This window comes from Ahaetulla prasina, chromosome 2, assembly GCF_028640845.1.
Source record: "Ahaetulla prasina isolate Xishuangbanna chromosome 2, ASM2864084v1, whole genome shotgun sequence".
Lineage (NCBI taxonomy): Eukaryota > Metazoa > Chordata > Lepidosauria > Squamata > Colubridae > Ahaetulla > Ahaetulla prasina.
This window is the reverse complement of record NC_080540.1, coordinates 73,606,564-73,629,894: the sequence shown is the minus strand read 5'-3', so window position 1 is coordinate 73,629,894 and position 23,331 is coordinate 73,606,564. Positions and strand designations below refer to the sequence as shown.

Here is a 23,331-nt window from a genome sequence, read left to right as displayed (position 1 = left end):
CCATGGAATTTTCTGAGCTCTGCATTCAGCATTTACCTGGGGTAACAATGGAGATGCACACCTGGTGGTTGATAGAAAAAAGTACTTAAACTTAATACTCAGGGCATTTCTTTCTGAGCCTAGGCAATTTAGCATGAAACCATTTCTTAATGAAACCTCATTACATCTGATAGGTTTAGACATACTGAGCTATGATGATATAAACAGTGGCTGATTATAGAAGTGATATTATGTCCTTCTTCCTGTCACTCAACTGGGGAAAAAATGCCCAACAGTTTTTCAGCAGCGCCCTGTGTAAATTCAATACCTTAGGAAGCTACACAAACAAGTCCAGGCATTAAATGCAGCTCAAAGGTAACTTTAGCAGTGGTGGGTTGCTACCGGTTCACCCCAGTTCGGGTGAACTGGTAGCAGCAGCAGGAGACTCCACCCATCTGCCCGGACATCATCAAATATGCTCCGTGCATGCGCAGAAGTGGTGTATACGCAAGCAAAGCAAGTGAACCCATAGCAAAGGTAAGTGAAACCCACGACTGAACTTTAGGGAAATGATACTGAGTAGAGGGCAAGTATGACCAATGCATGAAAGAAAGTCAAATGGACAAAAGTGTACTGCTGAAAGACATCCATTATTCTCCTCTCAACTATTTAGAAAGAAAATGGTAATTCAAAAATGTTGGTTTCTATCAACTTCAAAATTATAGTAACTCCTTAATGAGGTTCTGATGATGCAGTGCAACTTCTAGAGTACAGTTGGAAGAAATGTCCATCTGGGTTCAGTTCCAAATGGGGAAAAAGACACTGGAAATATAGACACTGCTTGGAAAGATGGTTTAATGGTGGACAGGATCACATGGTTTGATGTCCTGGGCAAAAAAGGCACATGGGTGAGAGAGAGAGAAAGAGAGAGAGATTTATACCGTCTGTTGGGCTTTGAATTTGAGCTCGTATTCTGATTGGTTGTCAGACTCCCATGGGGCCATGCAGGGGTAACTTTGTAGGTTGTCTATGTCCCTGGCTTGGTTGAGCCTTGCTGGGTGATAATGTAATGAAAGGGCTTTGGGCAATTGCTACTATGGCTCTGCCTGAAGCAGAAAGAACTTTGTCATATAGAATAGACTGGCCCAGGCCTTAATGGCCCATTGACAAAGGTAGGGGAGCTGAGTTTCTGCCTCCCTTTTAGGGGAAATATTCTGCCCTTTTAATATTTCCTAAAATACCGTATCTCATTTTCCTAGGAGAGGGGTGGGTGCTAACTTCCTACAGTACTTCTAGACATAGACACAACAATGCATTCAAGAGACGCTATGAAAAAATAACTTAAGATTTGCCTTCTGTTGTTGGAAGAAATGTCCATCTGGGTTCAGTTCCAAGTGGGGAAAAAGATACTGGAAACAAGGAGACTGCTTGGAAAGATGGTGTAATGGTGGACAGGATCACATGGTTTGAGTTCCTGAGCAGAAAAGGGCCTTGGTTTTATGCCCTCTCTGAGCTTTGAACTTCCTGGTGCACAGGAAGAGTACCCTGATTGGCTGTCAGACTTCCAGGGGGTGGGGTCTTAGCTAGCCTTGCTGGCTGATGTAATCTTCCCAGGGGCCATGTGGGGAGTTTCTGTTGCTAGATGGATCCTATTGTGTTGCAGATGATGGTCCCATTGACAAAATTGGAGGGTGGGGGAGGCAGGAAGGTGGGAGCTGCTTTATCTTTAAAACATGTTTCTCCATTTCTCATCCAGGGAAATATATTCTGCCTTTTTAATATTTCCTAAAATATTTCATTCTTCTAGGAGAGGGGTGGGTGCTAACTTCCTACACTTTTATTGTTATTATTTGTTTATGAAATTTGTGTACCACCCAAAATCAGCCAGGATTCAGGTGGCCTATAGAATTTACCTGATAGAACCAAATTGGAATAAAATTATTTAAAAAAACACCTGGACTAACAGGCTACATTGTGGGAAATGGTGCTACTGGACTTTTCCTACTGGAAAAGTCATCCGCTTTCTGGAGGCCGTGAAGATGAAGGCCATCCGCATTTTGGGCAACAAGCCATTCTAGAGGAATAGAGTTGCTACTGAGGATGCCTACCATCAGGCCAGTGAGGACCTTTAGCAAATGAGTCCTCATTGTCTGGATAGGATGGGCAGAAACTATTAGGGAAAGGAGGTACATAGGATACCTTAGCCCTGAACATATCGGACTTTATAGGTAGTAATTGCACCTTGAATTGCACTTGGAAGCCTACAGAGGTGTAACATGGCAATGCTATTTCAAACATTTCATACACATGCCACTGCATAATAGATCAGATGGAACGTTGGGGCAGTTTCCCCTATAACCGTGATGGCGAACCTGTGGCACGTGTAGCCATATCAGTGGGCACACGAGCTCAGCTCTGGCGCACATGTGTGCGCTGGCCAGCTGATTTTCAGGCCTTCTGGGCCCACCAGAAGTAGGGAAACATGTTGTTTCCTGTCTCCAGAGGGCCTTGGGGAGTGGGGGGGAAGACCCATTGTTCTCTCTTACCTGGCTCCAGGGCCTCTCTAGGAGTCTAGGGAGCCAAAAACAGCCTCCCCCCACCCCCGGAGGCCGAAAATGGACCGTTTGCCAACTTCTGGTCCCATCTGACTGCGGGACGCATAGAATTATGGGTGTGGGCATGCATCTGTGACATACACCCCCCTCCTTCCTGGCACACTGCCCTATAACATCAATTACAGTATTGAATTCAGCTATATCAAGGATATGAGTGAACATCTTCAGGACATCCTGTTCCAGGCCAGAACATGGCAACCACACCATCCAACACTCTGCAAAAGCCCTACTGGACATTCTCTCTTCTGTTCTTCAAGTTGGGAACCATACATTTAAGAGGGACTCAGATTGTGAAAATGTTCTTTCCAGAGAAGAAAATCCCATCAAAAACCATAGATGGTAGTTATGGAATCAGTTACCCTGAATCAACAGCCACTCCACTTTGCTTGGTCTATGTCTGAGTCTTTCCCCAGCCCCATTCATATCCTGATTGTAATGTATCTTTAAAAGTTTTGGCGGGAAAATAGCACGTTGCTGATTGGTTGAAGCCTCCGGCTAAACTGTATATAAAGAGAGGTTTTTCCCAGCACTGGCTGCTGGGTTCACCATATAGTAAAGAGCTGTTGTCACTATCCTGGTCTCCTGCCTCGTTATTGCCCGAATCTAACACTGGCGACGAGGGTGGGATCTCGAGGCTAAGAGCGCCAGGAAAAGAGCTGAACTCACCAGGAAGACGCGAACCCAGCAAACAAGGGGCGGAAAGCAGCGATGTCCGGCTACACACTGCCAGCGCCATTCGACCCAGCTAAGGAAAAATGGGGGTCATACATGGCTCGTTTCGAGTGTTTCCTCGAGGCGAACGAACTTCAAGGAGTTTCAGACAACAGGAAACGAGCGTATTTCCTGAGCCACTGCGGTCCAGAAGTTTTCGACACCGCAGAATCCCTGGCGGAGCCAACGCCGTTACAGTCGGTACCGTGGCAAACTCTGCAGACTTTATTGAAAGCCCATTATGCACCAACGCCGTCCAAGTATGTGCAACGGTTCGAATTCGGGGAGCGCAGACAGCAAGAGGGCGAGTCCATCAGCGCATACATGGCCGCCCTGAGGAAAGCCTCAAAACATTGCGAGTACCGAGACTTGGACGAGGCATTGCTGGAGCAACTCATCCATGGGGTCAGGGACATCCGTTTGCGGAGGCGGCTGCTGTCTAAAAGCAACCTAATGCTGGCAAACGCCTTGGCCGAAGCCAGGGCTCACGAGATGTCTACCCAAGCGGCGGAAACCCTACAAAAGCAGGTCGCACCAACGGCTGGTGCGAAATCAACCCCAGTCCACAATGGAGAGGTCCAGGCCGAATCGGACGGTGAGGAGGAGGAAGGAGTCTTCCACACCGGGAGGCCGGAGAAAGACGACCGGGGTGACTGCGCGAGTTGCGGAGGGCAACACCAACGACAACAATGCAGATTTAAGGATGCAACTTGTCGGCGATGCGAAAGGAAGGGGCACCTAGCACAGGTCTGTCGAGCTCCCAAACCTTCCCGCCAAAAATTCAAACCGGCCAATCAGAGCGCGAGAACGGCGAAGCGGCCCGCGAGTGGTCAGTTTAAAAAAGGCGCGAAGTTGAATCAGACTGTCGTGAGAGTGGGTCACGCATCAACACGCCTAGAGAAAAAAATCTTTACAAAGGCAAAGATTGAGGGGGTGCCGTGCCGATTGGAGGTGGACACCGGCTCATCGATCACGATCATGTCCTGGGACACTCTCGTGAAAGCCGTACCCGCCATCGCAAAGCGCAAGCTGAAACCGCAGAAATTAAGGGTACAAGACTACCAAGGGAATCGCATCCCTGTTCGAGGGGTAACGTCCGTCCACGTCGAGTATGGACAGCACAAGAAAACTCTGCCCATCACCATCGTCGATGGGACCCTGCCAAGCTTGTTGGGACTGGACTGGTTCCGAGCATTGGGCATGGGAGTGACTGGAATCTTCAGAAACGAAGTCGACCTCAAAGACGCACTCGTGAAAGAATTTGGGGACGTTTTCAGAGACTGCCTGGGCAAGTACACGGGGACCCCTATCTCGTTTAACCTAGACCCCCAAGTTGCCCCTATCCGTCTAAAGGCTAGGAGGGTCCCGTTCGCCCTAAAGCCCAGGATTGACCGGGAACTGGACAAGCTAGTAAACCAGGGAATTCTAGTGCCAGTTGACCATGCTAAGTGGGAGACCCCTATAGTCACCCCAGTCAAACCGGACGGGTCGGTCCGGATTTGCGCTGACTACAAGGCAACGCTTAACAAAGCGTTGCAAAAGAGTGCTTACCCCGTCCCGGTGGTACAGCACTTACTGCACTCAATGGGGCAAGGGCAAGTTTTTGCCAAGCTAGACTTGGCCCAAGCCTATCAACAGCTGCCCGTAGATAGCAGCACAGCCGAAGCGCAGACAATTGTGACTCACAGAGGGGCTTTTAAGTGTACCCGGTTACAGTTTGGGGTTAGTGTGGCTCCAGGGTTATTTCAGAACCTAATGGAGCGGCTATTGCAGGGCCTACCAGGGGTGGTACCATACTTTGACGATGTACTGGTATCCGCTGAGAATCTAGAGGAATTAGGGGTAAGGCTGCGAAAAGTTTTGGGCATTTTCCGGTCTGCTGGTCTCACAGTTAAACTGAACAAATGCCAGATCGGGGTTGAGTCTGTGGAATTCCTGGGCTACCGGATAGACAGGGAAGGGATTCACCCCACTGAGAGCAAGGTACGGGCCATCAGGAAGGCCCCGGTTCCAAAGAACAAAACGGAGTTACAGGCATTCTTAGGTCTGGTCAATTTCTACGCGGTATTCTTAAGGAATAAGGCAACAGTAGCCGAGCCGCTGCATAAATTACTAGCAAAGACGGCTGCATGGTCTTGGGGAAAGGCGGAAGCTAGGGCATTCGAAGGGTAAAGAATCTCCTACCGAGTGATAGCCTCCTTATCCAATACAATGGCACGCTGCCATTAGTGTTAAGCTGCGATGCACCTCCCTATGGGGTGGGGGCGGTACTCAGCCACAGGTTACCAAATGGCACAGAAGCCCCTATTGCATATTACTCCCGAACCATGTCATCAACTGAAAGGAATTATAGCCAGCTTGATAAGGAAGCCTTGGCTATAGTCTCCGGAGTAAAGAAATTCCATGAATATGTATTTGGTCGTGATTTTGAAATCATCACGGACCATAGACCTTGCTAGGTCTGTTGGCAGGCGATCGCCCAACGCCCGTGGCACTTTCGCCAAGACTGACCCGATGGACTATCTTCCTGGCAGCGTATTCTTACAAATTACTACACCGGCCAGGAAAGGAATTAGGCATGCAGACGCCTGAGCAGATGCCCGTTACCAGAGACTATCAAGACCCCACTCCGGGATACCAGTTCTGCTAATTGACTCTTTGGACTCTGGCCCAGTCACATCCAAAGAGGTGGCTCGGGCTTCATATAAGGACATTACAATTAGAACTGTAATTGGTTGGGTACAAGAGGTTGGCCGCTGCGCCGGGCGAGCGTTTTAAAGAGTTTGTAAAAAAACATGGGGAACTCTCGGCTCAAGGGGGGTGCCTGCTATGGGGGGATCGAGTGGTGATCCCGGAGAAATTGAGAAAAAAGGTATTGGATCTCCTTCACGAAGGTCACCCAGGGATCGTGAGAATGAAGGGTCTAGCGAGAAGCTATGTGTGGTGGCCCCTAATGGACTCGGAAATTGCTGAAAGGGTAGGGAAATGCCAGGCCTGCCAGGAGTCCAGACCGCTACCCCAAACGGCCCCGATTCGGGAATGGGAGAGACCCCAGGGCCCCTGGTCTAGGATCCATATCGATTTTGCCGGCCCCTTCCACGGCCAAACCTTTCTGGTAGTAGTCGATGCCTACTCCAAATGGCTGGAAATCATTCTCATGAGATCCATGACAGCCGATGCCGTGATTTCAGTCCTACGGCACCTATTTGTAACCCACGGGTTGCCCGACACTTTAGTCTCCGATAACGGCCCACAATTCACGGCAACCCAGTTTGAGGGGTACTTGGCAGAGGAGGGCATCCGACATGTCCTCTCGGCGCCTTTCCACCCTGCGATGAACGGCCTTGCAGAACGTTTCGTTCGGAGCGCAAAGGAAGCATTGTCCAGAATCAGGCCAGGCGATTGGCAAACAAAAATTGATACATATCTAGCAGTCCAACACAGAACCCCCTGTGTAACAACTGGCCGCAGCCCGGCCGAGCTATTAATGGGTCGGAAGCTTAGGTGCCCACTAGACCGTTTAAACCCAAACTACACACCAGACGGTTACAAAGGGGCACACGGTAAAACAAGAGAGATGGCAGTAGACGACCTAGTGTGGGCACACAACTACAGCGAGGGCCCGACCTGGTTAGCAGGAAAAATCCTAGAAATAACAGGACCAAAATCATATCTAGTAGAGATAGAGGATGGCCGGGTATGGAAACGCCACATAGATCAAATAAGGAAACGCATAACCGGTAAAGCAGAATCAGACGAAACAGACCCTGACTATTCAATGCATAAATCCACAGCTGACTCAAACCCAGGGCAAACGCAGGACTTATCTGAGTTCCAGGAGGTCCAGCGACGCCAACCGGTTCCTCCTGAAAACAGCAGGGACGACTCTGCAAATAATCCAGGGCCGGCTGGCCTAGAGGAGGAGCTGAGAGGAACAAACAGTCCCTCCGGTCAGCTCGACTCACTCCCAGAAAATGCATTGCGCAGGTCCGAAAGAGTCAGGAGACGCCCAGTCTACTTGCGTGATTACGTTGACAAATAAGATGTTAATTTCATGTAAATATTGGTAAAGTGTTTTCTGGGAGGGAAGGAGTGTAATGTATCTTTAAAAGTTTTGGCGGGAAAATAGCACATTGCTGATTGGTTGAAGCCTCCGGCTAAACTGTATATAAAGAGAGGTTTTTCCCAGCACTGGCTGCTGGGTTCACCATATAGTAAAGAGCTGTTGTCACTATCCTGGTCTCCTGCCTCGTTATTGCCCGAATCTAACACTGATAACTACCAGAATTGGATTATGATTTCTAATCCGTCTCACAATAGGCACAGAATTCAGATTATTACTAGGTATCATCTTCATAATGATAACTTCACACCAGACAGGCAGACATCCTCTCCTAGCAATTTGATATAGACAGAATAGGGGAAAGGAAACATTCCATAATAAAAATTTCCATGTGTCCAACCTCACTTCTTCTCACTGGATCTAGCTGTTTAGATAGAAGTAAAGCCACCATAAGATTATGCTTCCAACTCACACAAGTAGTCCAGACGGATGCTGTGGTTGACATTATTGAAATCTGCTTAAATATTTTTATTTAATTCCTTTTACATGGCTATTTATTTTCCCAAGGTGACTCTGGGTAGTGAACAAAAACACCAATATAAATAAGTAACAAAATGAACACAAAAAGCAAAAAATGACAACTGAACCTCCAGATAAATAGGTCATCCATGAGAGCAACTAATGTGGTTTGTATCTCATGCCCAAGTCTGAATCCAAGGATCCAGATAGTTTATATCCTCCAGAGCTCTGTACCAATTTAGCTCCACTTTCTTAATAACCTTCATTTAAAAAAGAACCTTAGAGATAGGTTGATAATTGTTGTAGATTTGTTGCATCCAAGAAATTGCTACACCTGTGCCTTTTTAAGGACCCCTGGCATCTCTCCTACCTCAAACTGTTGTTGACTACAGCTCAGATCCAATTCTCAATCCACTCCTGGCCATTTTAATTAACAATGCAAGGCAGGGGTCCAATTTCTATGGAGCAGACATAAGATCAAAGAAGTTGGTTTCACTCCCCTGGTTTCTATAGATTCAAAAGCTTCCAAGATAGCACCATAAGACTTTATCTATTATCTGGTTAAATCTATTATTTGTTCATCTGGTTTCCAACTCAAAGTTAGAAGTCCAACTCAGCTAGGGAAACACAAATTATATTAATCTACTGACTCACCTTTCCCTAAAGAACGGTGGCCAGTATTCTTTAGATAAGTAAAAAGTGGAGAAGTAATTGAGCTTTCCCATCCTTATTGCCTTTATTGTTCATCTCTGGCTTTTAGTCATTTTGGTTGCATTTACATTTTTCACCAGAAACATAAAATAATAAATATAAATTTTCACCAGAAACTATTCATTTTTTATTTCCCCAAGTTCCTTGGTACACAAAAGTGTCAGAATATTCATGAACTGGAATAGAGGCATGGTAACAAGGTCAGCCAATGAAGAGGCATAGCAACAGATCAGTCAATGGGAGCTAAAACAGCTTGGAGTCTGGGCGTGGCTTAACTTCTGAGTCTGTCTGCTGATAATTGAAACTGAAACTAGTCTGTTGTACTCTGCTTGTGTTTTGCCTGTAACTGCTACCATGTTGGAAGAATCTACTGTTGGTATTGTACATTTATACATGTGTTATTATATATATAAAGAGAAGTTAATGAATCCTGCAGAATCAGTTATCTGTGTGTGCTTCCTGGATTTGATTTTACAACAAACTCTGACAAAAAAACCTTCACAGGATTTGAAGGGCAAGGAAAGACTGTTCGGTGCGATCCTATTAAGTGTTTCTCTGTTCCAGTGGTCAACAAGATTCTGAACAGAATACTCCAGTCTACTTAGAAATTTCCCAAACTCAATCAATTGAGAAACTTGCAGGATCCATTAGATATCAGGGTGACATTTTGCAGAGTTTAGTGTTTCCAGTGTCTCAAGAAAGTAATCACTCCATTACAATGGACCAAAGGAAAAAACCCTCCAGAATCAGATCATCACACATATGCTCCATAGTGAATACCAGATTTAAAATATGGCCAGCGATGTGAGTCAGTTCAGAGATTACCTGGGACAAATGCATGGTTGTCATGGTAGCAGGACCTCTTAGGTTCCCTGAGCCCAGGGAAAGGTGGTTGAACACCCATTATTAAGAACCTGAACAAATCTACAAGCATCTTTATAACAAGATCAAGTGCTCACTGAGAAATGTTGCTGTGCAGCTGGGAAGATCAGATAACAGCAGTACTTACATGAGCATAACTAGCCAAGATTCCATATCTGGCTATCTGTAAATTAATGATCCTTGCAACTGCTAAGGTCTCTTGATATGCATGTAACACCGCTCCTGCGCAGACTGCACTGGCTGCCTGTGGCCTTTCGAGTGCACTTTAAGGTGTTGGTTACGACCTTTAAAGCGCTCCATGGCTTAGGACCTGGGTACTTACGGGACCGCCTGCTGTTACCACATGCCTCCCACCGACCCGTACGCTCCCATAGAGAGGGACTTCTCAGGGTGCCGTCCGCCAAACAATGTCGGCTGGCGGCCCCCAGGGGAAGGGCCTTCTCTGTGGGGGCTCCCACACTCTGGAACGAGCTTCCCCCGGGTTTACGTCAAATACCTGACCTTCGGACATTCCGTCGCGAACTGAAGACACATCTCTTTATTCGCGCGGGGCTGGCTTAAATTGGATTTTTAATGTGAAATTTTATTAATTTTTAAACGGGGTTTTTAGTTTACGGTAATTTTAATTTCAGGCTAATTTAAATAAGTTTTTTAAATGGTATTTTAACCTGTATATTTGTATTGTTGGTTTTATCTTGCCTGTACACCGCCCTGAGTCCTTCGGGAGAAGGGCGGTATAAAAATCAAATAAATAAATAAATAAATAAATAAATAATTGTCCCACCATCTCTCCTAACCCCACTCCCCCAATGGAGAGCAAAACATGAAACCCAACTGGGAAGATCTCCATGAGGGGGGATCACCCTTTCTTCCTCCAAGCTGAGATCAGTAATACATGCAAGGTCTGTCCTCTCATCCATGATTGGACAAGTTAGTTTTGTTACAGGCAGACCTGACATTCATTAGCAGCGCCATGAACTTAATGTGTCTAATAGTTCCTAGTTGATTTGTTTTGCTCCACTGGTATTGTATGCACTTCATATCAAAAATGCCCTACTCTACTGTTTTTTTTCCTAACAATATAATTAGCCAATCTTTCAATTTTTCTTATGTTGCACCTTTGTAAGCAGCTGGCTTGATGACTGCTTTCATTCTCCAAACGGGAGGCTAAAGCGGAAAGAACAGCTTAGCATCAGATCAGGCCATTCAGTGAACACAGAGCTTAGCAAAGTCCTCAGGAGATTTCCTGCTCTAGACTTGTGCTCTTAATATTGCATGTGCCAGCTCACTTAAGTTGTAGAAGTTTGCTGGAAGAATCTGGCATTAGGCCCAGAATCCTCTGGCAGAGAAATGAACAGGCCAGATGAGAAACAAGAGGGGGCAGAGATATCTCTTCTTTTCATGGACGGAATTTGTGACATGACGTTCAAAAATGAGTTTATCCTTTAAGGCAGAAGTCCCCAAACTTGTCTGATCTGGAAATAAGAGAATGTGCCTCTTGGGGAAGAGGTTTTTCCCCATTTAACCAATTGTTAGAAATCAGGTGGGACACCACCTGTAAATCTACCTGTAGAATTCTAAGTACACAGCTGAGAAGCTTTTAAGGTACATTGGAAGAAAACTTTTTCTTCTTCTGGTCTTGCTGAATTGACAAGTCATGGAATGTCAGTCATGCAATGACATTTCTATCTGATTAACTCATACTTTTATTCCTGTTTCACTCTTTTGTAAAAGCATGAGTATCTAAATAAAACACTAAGTTAGAGAATTTTGTTTCTAAATACACTGTGCCATCATGTATTTCGAAATAGGTTTCTATTCGTTAATCATAAAGTTTTTTGAAAAAACTATCAGCCTGAATCTATTGCGATTTTTCAAACAGGAATGGTTTATACTATTTGTAGCTAACATGGAAAGGCAAAGGGATAGTGCTTTAAAATATTAAAAAATAGTTGTAAACTAAAAAAAATCTAAGAAGAAAAAGACAGGAATTACAGCAGTTCCAGTCTTCTCTCATTCTTTCACACACATGCATTTGTTCACGTGTCCCTAACCAAAACAAATATTGCTAGAGGGAAGCAGGAGATCATCTGCACAGTTCATTAATTTGAAATAAAGTGTGTGTTTTATTAATAAAAGGAGATAAATGGGGTTGGGGAAATCAGTTTTTGAGTTCAGCATTATTTAATAGAGTCAGAATCAAATTGGTAGCATAAATTTCCAGCACAAATTCTATATTTGTGTACTTGGAAGCACCTCAGCATTTTATAGGGTATAAGCCAAGCCATCTAACAATTCCTTCTTTCAAGGGCACCCAGAATGGCTCTTTCTGTTCTAGCTACATGTAGGCCTAGAGAGCCAATGGGAACTTTTCTCTAGAAGCTAGGGGCCAGATGCCGGAGGGGGCCAGGTAGTTGTTGGGACTTATGGAGGATAGAAACTTTGCTGTGCTACTGTGCTGTGCTGAGAGCATATGCACCAATACAAATTCTTTGTGTGTCCGATCACACTTGGCCAATAAAAAAAATCTATTCTATTCTATTCTATTCTATTCTACTGATTTTGACTATACCTTTCCCTACTGCTCCCCACCCTTGCTACTTACACTTTTAATAACAAACCAACACACAAAAACCAAATGCACCTTCAAACCACCCCATTTGGTGCCACATATAGTTTGGCTTTAAAGAAACATCTCAAGATATCAAATGACCAAGTAACCATTCTACAGAGAAAAGACTGTGGCCAATTAGCAAGATCGAGGCAGAGAAAGAGATTGTACAATTAAACCTGCAGTAGAACTTGACTCTACTCTGCTCATCTGTGGACAAACAAATACATTTCCAGAAACAAATAAGGGGAGGAGTTAACAGGAACTATCTAGCCAGCAACTCAGCCTCTTGTGCTAATGTAAGTTCTTGAACAGATTTGTAGTTCTAAAGTAGAAACAGGGTGATTAAAACTGATTTGTCTTCATGACTATTACAATCCAACCCATTTTCTGGGAGAGAAGAGTTTATCCCATGGGGCTGAAGGTTCACGCAATTAACACTGATGGCTTGAAAATGCCCTTCTGAGACATATGGGAGATTTATGGTCTACTTCTTTTGAGGGAACCGTGGCCTCAGCATTATGAACAACTATGGATTTTTCAAACTGAAAAGCCAGGCAGAAGTTCAGGTTAGGCCTTTCTAGATCTAACCTATTTCCACTTAAAATGCTCCCGTTTTTCATGCAGCTTTTGACCGACTGGACATTTGACTGAGCATCCGTCTTTCAACCAAGACTTCATTCATGTCTGAAACCTAACAGCAGTATATTGGAAGCAAGTGATATTGGATATCTAGGTCAGCCTAAGACAAAAATGAAATTAAAGAATACGGTGCATTAAAAACTTTACTGAGAAAATGACTAACTTGCCCTGTGGGCTACATTCTGGCTTTTAAAAGAACGGGGGTGGGGGATGCAGCCAAAATGAAGCAATGAAACCTGCATAGCCTTCCCCAAATCAGCCTCTTTGTTCTTTGGCTGGTAGAATTACACAGATCAAAACAAATTAACCAGCACCCAGGGGGTGCATAACAAACACTTCACTTGCTATTTTTCTATTTATTCCTTTCTCCACAACAATGCATTGTTTACATCTACTCTTGCTCTTTTCTGCACAGGGCAGGCACTGTGCAATTTGGGGTTGGATTTTATCCAATTTACACCTGACTTCGTTTTGAAATACATGCTAGAGAATTCAGAATACTGAAAGTGAGTTTCCCTTTTTATATGTGAATATGGTTTTGTTTTTTTAAAAAAAAGCCTGCATCAGAACTAGTATATGAAAACAAAATCAGAAAAATAAGCCACCAGAGTGTGTCCGTGTGTGTGTGTGTGTGTGTGTGTGTGTGTGTGCTTAAAGCAAGTTGTAGGCAATTTAGCAAGGCAGGCTTCTTTAAGGCAGTGATTTAACTATGAAATTCCAGAAGGAAATCGCATAAGAATCCAAAGGCAGTAGATTATCGCTATGTACTAAAACGGAGTAGTACAAGTAACAGCGAAAAAAACCCTGTTCCTTTGGGCAGACAGACAGAACAAAAGCCAAATAGAAATAACGGCGACAATAATAGGGGGAAACTGAAATGTATTCTGCCAGCGATTCCTGTAGAAAGAGGCAAACGGGAAAAATACAGACAGAGCAAAAAAAGAGGGCAGGGATTTATTCCAGGCAGCAGAAAGAGAGCTTCGGGCTATCTGTAGCATCCCATTTCCCAGGGCTCTTTTTCCAGCCCTGTGTCACAGGCAAAATTTCCTCAGCCATTCATTCCTCACCACCAGCCAGCCTTGCCACTCTCTCTCTCTCTCTCTCTTTCTCAAGAAACCAGAGTCAGGGAAGCGTGCCATGAGTTGACCCGATGGACATTCAAGCAGCTCAAAGGCCAGGGCGAGCCTACTTCACGGAATCCCCACGGTAGCCTTCCCCTTCCAGCCTCTAAGCTGCAGATTGAAGTCAGGTGAATCCTGGCTTTTTCCCACGCAGCCCAACCCGGACTGCTTTCCTCCTCCCTTCCCAGAGGAGGACAATGCAAGGAAGGAGGAAGAGAGAGAGAGAGAAACCCACCTGAAGAGTTTTGCAGCCATGGGACTGAGCGTCTGCTTCCCGGGCTTCCTTGAAACACTCTGCCCACTTCTGATATTCTGCCTCTCTTTCAATTCAGGCTGATGCCTGGAGTATCAGGGCACCTGCTAAGCCGGCTTTCTCCGTGGGTCCCTCTGGCTTGGACCAATCCCCTTTTTCCCCAGGCTGCTGCCAGAGCCTCCTTGCCTCGCCCCTAGATTCCCATCAGCTAGGTTTTGCCCATCAGTTTTATACCAGGAGCCACCAAGGAGGTCTTCTTTAACTGGGGAGAAGCGAAGAGGAGGGAAACTACCTGTGGCTGCTCTCCCCTGCCTCCAGAGTGGTACGCTCCATGTCTGGTGCTCTTGTGAACAGCTGTGTTTATGTGCACCTCCTCCGAGCTAACCTCGTGCTCCGTTGCGGTGCACGCCTTGCGTTCATTCAGTCGGACAGAAAAACTCTACTACGCCCGGCCCGTTCAGGGATTCTTTGCCATTTGCAGTGACAGGCAGGAGCCACAAGCCCTCCCGCCTTTTGTTGACTCTCCCATCAGAGACGCAACCTGCTCTGTGTACAGAGGGCTTTCTTCGTTTGCTTTGCTCTTAAGCCTTTTAACCAAGCGGCAACTGGAATGTGATCCCCGCGGCTGCTTCCACGGAGAGGTCTCGGTGTACACTTCATCAAAACTTCAAACGGAATAAACTCGGCTCAGCAGCCGCACCGGGCTGGAGAGGTCTCACTTGCAAACTTGAGAGAGCAGGGACAAGCCTGCCGGCTTCTCTCCCCCACCCCACCCCTTGGAAAAGAAGCAGGGGCAGTCAGAAGAAAAGAATAAGATCCGAATAAAAAAATAAGTTTTTGGGTTTTTTTTGACAGGGAAACCTTACCCTGGATTTCTGAGCAGAACAGATCTGGCAGAACTCCTCTACTTAATACATGGCAGTGAGCGGCATTGTCATGGGAAGGCTTCTGGCTTTCAAGGTACCAAGGCTGGTTGGTCTGACTCTGCTATAGCCCTGGACCTAAGCAGGATGCCGCTTCCCCCCCTCCCCCACGGGTTTTCAAGATAATAGGTCCTGGATTTGGCCAATTTGTAGTTCCTAGCAAGACTATAGGTTACCTGTTTGTTACATTAAACACAGCCGGCTTAAACCAAGTATTTTTCAAATGCAGTTATGAAAGGGTTACATCAATTTCAGCAGCTAACAGGCTCTCCACCAATTGTCATGTGCACAGTAGCCCATTTCAGTGCAAAGAAAGCAAGCCAATAAAATACAGAGAAGTGGGGCATATTTCTTTGCAGCATGGTTCAGTCATAAATAGCTTTTCGGTGCTTCAAATGGTTCAATACTTAAAATAAGCAGAGTAGTTCTCTTAATTCCAGACAAATAACAAATCACTTTTAAAAAACGACTTCAAGAGATTTCGGATTTTCCTGGACATCCTCCTTTACTAAGTCATAGATCTAGGTTGACGGATGGAAAGAACAGAGGAAAAAAATTACATCAAGGTAGATTGTGAGAAAAAAGCTACTTATAGGTACCCATTCTGAAGATCTGAAGATGAGAACTTTGCAAAAACAACACTAACCAATGTGGCCGGTCCTATCATTCAGCAGAGTGGAGTGATTTGTGCCATAGGATCACTGCCATAGGAAGAACTGAGAAATAACATAGTAAGAAATAGGGGTATTTTAAAGTGCTAATTTTGGTGAGGGTGAGTGATGGAGCCCACTTAGACTTCTCCCCACAACCTTTGGAAATGAAGTACATTTTGGTAGAAGCTGCCTTTAGCCCTAATTTAAGGGACTGGAAGACCCAGGTTTTCACCACAAATGGCTTCCTGCAAATTAGGATGTTAACGTTATGTGTTTAAAAGGTAATAACCCCATTGTCTGAATTTTTTAAAAAAAAAACCTTGGCTTTTCAGAAGAGCCTCATTCCTAGGGCTGAGAGAAAGTGATCACCCCAAGATCACCCAGCTCAGCTGGCTTTATGTCTAAGGTGGGACTCACAACTTCCAAACTGGGTCTTAGGGAAGAAATGTACTAAATACTTAGTACAGATTTCTTCTTTTGAGAGAGTGAGAAGAGAGAGAGACCACATTTATTTTTGAAATGCTGTTCTTCTGACTCTGTCTTCTACAAACTTTCTGTAGCAATCAGCTCAGTATTAGCTCTACAGGTAGTCCTCATCTTACAACAGATCATTTAGTGACCATTCAAAGTTAAAATGGCACTGAAGGAAAGGGACTTATGACCATTTTTCACACTAACAAGCGTTGCAGCATCCCCAGAGTCATGTGATTTACATTTGAACATTTGGCAACCAGTTCATATTGATGAGGGTTGCCGTGTCCTGGGTCAAGTGATCTCATTTTGCGACCTTCTAACAAGTAACGTCAATGGGGAAGTCAGATTCACTTAAATGTTACTAATTGAACAACGGCAGTGATTCCCATAACAAATGCGGCAAGAAAAGTCATAAAATGGGGCAAAACTCACTTAACAAATTTCTTACTTAACAACATAAATTTTGGGCTCAATGGTGGTCGTAAGTCGAGGATTACTTGTACAAAGAAAACAGAACAGCAAACTAACATAATCTAGAAACATAAATGTCTTAATGTCCATTAATGCCTGATTCCTGTCTTTTACAGTACCCTCTTAAATCTACTTATGGTAAAATTTACTCAAGAATCACCAGGAGAGACTTTGCCCCTCCCCCTCCCCAAAAAATTTCCAAACCCAAATATCTAAAGTCAGCTGGATCACCTCTCTCTCTACCTGCCTAATGGCACTCTCAGATTATGCTTGCTCTTTCTTATCACTTTGTTGTTGTTGTTAGTTGCGAAGTCGTGTCCGACCCATCACGATCCCATTGTTCTGTCTCCTTCCCCACTTCGGAGCAATGAGCTGGCCTTCAGCCAGTGGATTCACGGCTCTTATCAATCCTGGCAGAGAAATTGCAGCTGCCTGCCAAAGTTCAAATAAATGACTCACAGAGTAAGACTTTCAGCTCTCTTTGAAACGGTTCAGCTAATTTTTGCTTCCCATTGAATGAGAGCAGTCCCAAAGCTCCTTATATATCCTGTGGGATGGGGCTCCTGGCCCACCTTTCCCTGTGATGACGCTGCCTCTCTAATCTTCTGAAGCGCGGGTCGATCCAAACTTGATTATTATTATTATTATCAGCTGGGTCTGAAGGCGTAGCCTGGGGAAGGGAGGAATCAGGGGATGACGGCCTCATTACGTCCTCCGACTGGTCTGCTTCTGGCTCCTGGAGCCGGGCCAAAGGAATCGGTGCTCCCAAGGTAAGCCTTACCGGCCCTTCCCCCTCACTCTCGGAATCACTTTCAGGCATGGGGCCAGGTTCGGGGGCTGGAGTCACAACACCCATGGACAACGTTCCTCCAGGCCTTCCTGTCCTCTACCATCCTCTGGAGTCCAATTAAGCTCACGCCGACTGCTTCGGTGACTCCATCCAGCCGCCACAGTACGCCAAATAAATAAATAAATAAATCCTTGTCATTCACAATATGCTTCTTTCTTATTTCTTGGGGACTTCCACTGAGCAAAGCAATGGGCTCATCTCGCCATCTGTGCCACAGCCACCATCCTTATCATCTCTGGTTTGCTTGCCTCACTCCCTCATATCACCTCCCCTGCCTTGCTCTCTTCTCCCCTCCTGGTCCCTCTTGGCCTCCTGCATTCAGGAAAGGAGCCAGGCCATGCAGGGGATAGCCCAGCCAGGAATAGAGCAGGTGTGAACACGAGACTGGTCAAGTGGCAGCAGGGAGAAGACTCTGCCAGTGAAAGGCAGCACACAGGAAGGAAAAGAGCCAGGTATGTGGAGAAGCCCTATTACACACACACACACACACACACACACACACACTCTTACACACTTTTTTTCTGGGACATTTGCTATGAGCCCATTTAACCAGCCCTGTCATTCTGCTCCTCTTCCTCTCTGCTTCTGGGAAATCACTTTGCTCTCATGAAACTGAGCCTATTGAGGATAATTTATACTGGATATTGCACAACTGATAGTACGGACTCGAGAAGACTCTTTGAGACGCAATGTTTTTTTAAAAAAATGCATTGCTGGTCTCTGGAGGAATTAAAGACCATCTGGCCAGACAGGAAAAAAAAAAGAATAGTAATGCACCTCCATAAAAAGAAGGGCAGCCAGAAGGGCCTGAAGCTCTGCTAGAACTTCCTGGTACATTTGTGACCTCATTCCATTAGTGACATGCCCTAATCATCCATTCCCCTGCAATCGGAGGAAAAAACATCTTTCCCACCTTTATCTCACAAAAAGTGTAACTCCAATTCTTCATAAAACGGCTCAAAGGACTTCTGGTTCATCACAACAGAATTGTTTACTTGGCTTCACTGGCAGCAAACATCACCAAGCTGACAAGGAGAAAAATAGCCGAAGGGCACTAAGCATGAAGGAGAGATGGTCCTAAACATCAAAATGCAGAGTGAATGTTGTAGTAGTGGGGTCGGTGGAAGTTTCTACCGCAACTGTAGTTTGCCACAGTTAGCAAGAGCTTGCTTTGTCTTTATTACATTCATGGTTTCTTAGAAAATAAATTTATGCCCATATTCTGTTCACAGTGAATTTTTGCAGGTGGATCTTTGAACCTGATCGTTACAGTAACGCTTCTCCGCAGAGCAGTAATTTCTCCTACTTGATGCTTACTAGGTATATTAGAGTACAATTCCCATTCTCCTAAGCTGACTAACACTGCTAGATGGCCATATTGTGAGGATCACAGAAAATATGAGGAATTGATGCTTGTATGTTCAATGGGCATCTGCTCTGCAGTTAGCCATAATTTAAATTATGATTTCAGGAGGCAAAGATGCACAGAAGACTTAAGTTGTTATCAAAATAAGAAGGAATAAAACAAATTCAGCGGGACACACAGGGGCTCAAGCACACTTGCCCCATAGGTCCTGCTCGAAGGCTAGCACAAACAAGTGGAACAGATTGCAACCCACATGTTGAGTAGTCAAACAATTGGAAGTAATGCTCTACAAAGACAAATCACAAAAGTTTCAAACAGTGGAGAAATTAAAGGGACTATGTTAAGAAGGAGGAAAAGACACAAGGATGCCTGCCTAAACTTCAGCAGGATTTTTCCTCCTAAAACATTAAAGGGGGAAAAAAAACCACTGCTGGGAGTATTGCTCCCAAAACATTAGAAAGTGTTAGAAAACTAACTGCAGCTCTGTGTATGTATTGCAAACACACCCTTTATTAAAACTGCCAGTTTCTTTAAGGATACACTTGCTGTATTTTTAAGAGGTGTGTACACAGTACATTCTTCATTGGTGCCAACAGTAATATTTCCCTTCTGTGCAATCCTGAAAATGGCTTGGAAGCCCTGTATCCTATGACATCTGGTTACCGCTGTATGCATATATGCTTTCCGGTCCGATTATCCTTTCAGTTCCCAGTGCAGATGGCTTGTCTGTCACAGCCCCAGCAAGTGGCAGGCCGACATCTGGAGGCTGGCAAATCTCACCGCCAACCGGAAAGCCCTTCATTTCACCAGACAGTTTTCCCTGGTTCTCAGCTGTTCAGAGTCATGAAAGATAATTCAGCTCGGCTGGGATTGGGCTGATTACAAAGGCTTGCGTCCAAAGGCATCTCTTGACTTCTGTTGCGCTAAAGGAGAATCTCCCTGGGCTGTTGGGATTTGCGGTTTCCTGAAGCCTCTGCAACCCAGTCCCACCGGCTGTGACTCATTTCATAAACCAGCAACGCTGGAACAGTAGCTATTTGTCCCCGCACCCCCTGTCCCTGGGTACCCGACTGCTCTCCTTTCTCAGCAACAGAAAGGAGGCTCCAGGGAAAGACTTGTGGGACTGGGGGAAGGAATGCAGACACAAGCACAACTGGAGCAGTCCTGGGCAGCCGGAGGGCCTTCGAGGGCTGAGGATGGGTTTCTTCAAATGACGTGGGGGTTGAGGGAGGGGGAAGAGAGAACAGCTGCAATTTCTTTCCTTGAAAGCAGCAGAAAATTGGACCTGCAATTTAAACCTTCAGAGCAAACGTGGTGCCTCTCTTGTCTGTTCAAAGGCAGCATCCAGAATTCCTAGCAAGTTGGACTGTTCCAAATGTTTACAGTACTTTTTACACATGGTTCTGTTACTGTGATTCAAACCATTTGAGATTATTCCAAGTCCTTTCCATGCTTGTTTTCCCTTACACTCCTCTCTGGTCATCTATTGGTGTCCCTTGTATGGTTGATAGAGAAACTGAAGTTGATACTTCAGCTTGGCCAAATTCATCTCCTATGCTCATCAGTCAGTGTTTGGAAACATTTAAAGGACTGGCTTGCTACTAAAGGTGGAGAGAAGGACCAACGTGGTGGCGGGAACAAAAAACAGCCTGGGTTCAGACATGCCTTAAAAATTGCAGTGAAGTATATTGACAGCAGAACAGGGTAGCTCAGTGGCTAAGACGCTGAGCTTGTCGATCAGAAGGTTGGTAGTTCAGTGGTTCGAATCCCTAGTGTCGCATAACTGAGTGAGCTCCCGTTACGTGTCCCAGCTTCTGCCAACCTAGCAGTTTGAAAGCACGTAAAAAATGCAAGTAGAAAAATAGGGACCATCTTTGGTGGGAAGGTAACAGCGTTCCGTGTGCCTTTGGCGTTTAGTAATGCCGGCCACATGACCATGGAGATGTCTTCAGACAGCACTGGTTATCCGAAGATGAGCACCACTCCCTAGAGTCAGGAACAAATAGCACATATGTGTGAGGGGAACCTTTACCTTAACCTATATTGACAGCTGATAGTTGACACATATAATCCTTCACTTATAACCATCATTTAGCAATCATTTGAAGTTACAGTGGTGTTGAAAAAGTCACTAACATCCCTGCTATTCATGTGATTATGGTCTGGGTGCTTGGCAACCAGCACTTATGAGATCACCATTTGTGACCTTCCGTACCAGCCTCCCATAAGCAAAGTCAAACAAGTCTGTAAAACTGGGCACAGTCACATAATGCCCATTTTAACGACTGCACGATGAACAATGAATTTCCTAGTGGCAATTGCGGTTGTTAAGTCAAGGACTGCCTGTAGCATCTCAATGACTCAGTAATAAGAACAACAAAACAGATTCCCTCTTTCCGCTACTTTTCAGCATTACTTGGCAGGTAAAGAAGGAGACCAGTAATTAAAAATATTGTAAGCTCATTTTGCCTCCTCCTGACAGTAAATGTTTAGGGCAAATATATGCTCAAAATCACCTTATTCTTTAATTCTACACAGTTTTCCTCAAGTTGCATGCCTGAGCACTACAGCCCCCATTTTGATTATATTGGCTACAACTCTAGAATTGTAGTTCCAATGTATCTGAAAGGCATAATGTTGTGAAAAGTTACTTCATGTTAATGTTGCCTCTTCCCCCACTACCACCACTGAACCAAACTGAAATTTTTCCTTCCCCTTTCCTGTATGGATCAATAGATTAAAACAGATACATTATCTTATATGTTTTGCTACATCTCTGAGAGAGACATACTCTTAAGTCTCCTGTTATCTGTTATCCCCGGATAATGCCAGCAACTAAAAACATTCAGCTATATTTGTTCCAAAACTTCCCTAATTTAAATTTGACTGAACATTCATACATGGCATTATTTGTTTATAATTTAACCAAAAGAAAAGCATTTCCTTGTGATTAATTCATCACAAATCAAATTTTCTCTTTGGAAACATGGATGCAATAACAATTTTGTTCTGACAAACTAACCAGATCTGCATGGTCATTTATTTCCCTGTTTTCAGCACTTACACAGACAGAAAAATAAATACTTATAGACAGCTTTTACAATTGGCTAGCCAATAAGTTCAAGGGGAATTCCTAATACAATATAAAAAAGATGTTGAGACTCTAGAAAGAGTGCAGCGAAGAGCGATGAAGATGATTAGGGGACTAGAAGATAAAACATATAAAAAACAGTTTCTGGAATTGTGTATGTCTAGTTTAGTGAAAAGAAGCACTGGGGTGACCTGATAGCAGTATTCCAATATCTCAGGGTTACCACAAAGAAGAGGGAGTCAAAGCTATTCTCCAAAGCATCTAAAGGCAGAACAAGGAATGATGGATGGAAACTAATTGAGGAGAGAAGCAACCTGGAACTAAGGAGAAATTTCTGATAGCTAAAACAATTAATCAGTGGAAGGACTTGTCTACACAATTTGTGGGTGCTATAACACTGGAGGTTTTTAAGAAGAGATTGGACAATCATTTGTCTGAAATGCTATAGAGTTTCCTGCTCGAGCAAGGGGTTGGACTCGAAGACCTCTAAGGCCTCTTCCAACTCTGTACTCCTGTTTAATACATTTTGGAGAGTGCTACTAATGTTTGAATAATGAAGATGAACTTGAGGTTCCTATTACTGTCTAATGAAAATATTGTATCAAAATGTTCAAATGGTGGCATGGATTACTCTCCAGAGCTGAATAACCCCATCCCTGCTTTTTTTTCTATAAAAGACACCAGAGATTGAGCCTAGCAAAACTCATGTCCAAACCATTGAAAGTTTGCTCATGCTTACCAAATTCATAGTAAAAACATCTGCAAGTACAGGGAATCTTCAACTTATGACCATTTGTTTAATGATCGTTTGAAGTTATGACATGGCTAAAAAGAGACACTTATGACTTGTCCTCACACTTAGACCATTGTAACATCCCTGTAGTCATGGGATCAAAATTTTGGTGCTTGGCAACCAGCATGGTTTCCATTTGCTTCTCAGTTGGCAGCCAACAAGCAACGTCAATGGAGGAATGACTATGTGATTTGCTTAACAACTGCAAACACAATAAAAAGGTAAGAAAAAACTGGGTGCAACTCTCTTTAACAATTGCATTGCTTAGCACTGGAAGTTCCAGCCCCAATTGCAGTCATAAAGTTGAGGCTCAAGAAATCAGGAAGCAGGAAAGAGTTCAAAAGTATTACCAGTTTATTCCATGCTACCTACACACAAGAATCAAAGCAAATTGGTACTAGATAAGAGTCAATGGAGTTCAAGAAGGTTTGGATTTGGGTCTGTTGTGGGAGAGAGAATCTCTTTCATCACCTGTATAAGAAGATGTCACATACTGGGCCAAACACAGAACTGTGTATTATGGCAGTCTTTTTCAATGTGAAAGAGTTGGATTTCAGTTTCCTAACCTAATCCCTAACCTATATCACTACTGGAAAACCAGGT

The 23,331-nt window shown here is 44.5% G+C and overlaps 1 protein-coding gene across 3 annotated transcripts in view; it reads right to left on the bottom strand.

The window, feature by feature from the left end:
* The window catches only part of LOC131193293 (hyaluronidase-4-like), a 44,879-nt gene that overhangs the window by 9,522 nt on the left and 12,026 nt on the right, over nucleotides 1-23,331 (bottom strand). The window contains exon 1 of one of the 3 annotated variants that reach the window (XM_058173314.1): nucleotides 14,090-14,224. The exons of the other annotated variants lie outside the window; for them this stretch is intronic. Coding sequence (XP_058029297.1) covers nucleotides 14,090-14,109 — 20 coding nt within the window. The 5' untranslated portion in view covers nucleotides 14,110-14,224. Of the gene's footprint in view, nucleotides 1-14,089; nucleotides 14,225-23,331 lie in introns of those variants that run through there. 3 annotated transcript variants of the gene reach the window in all.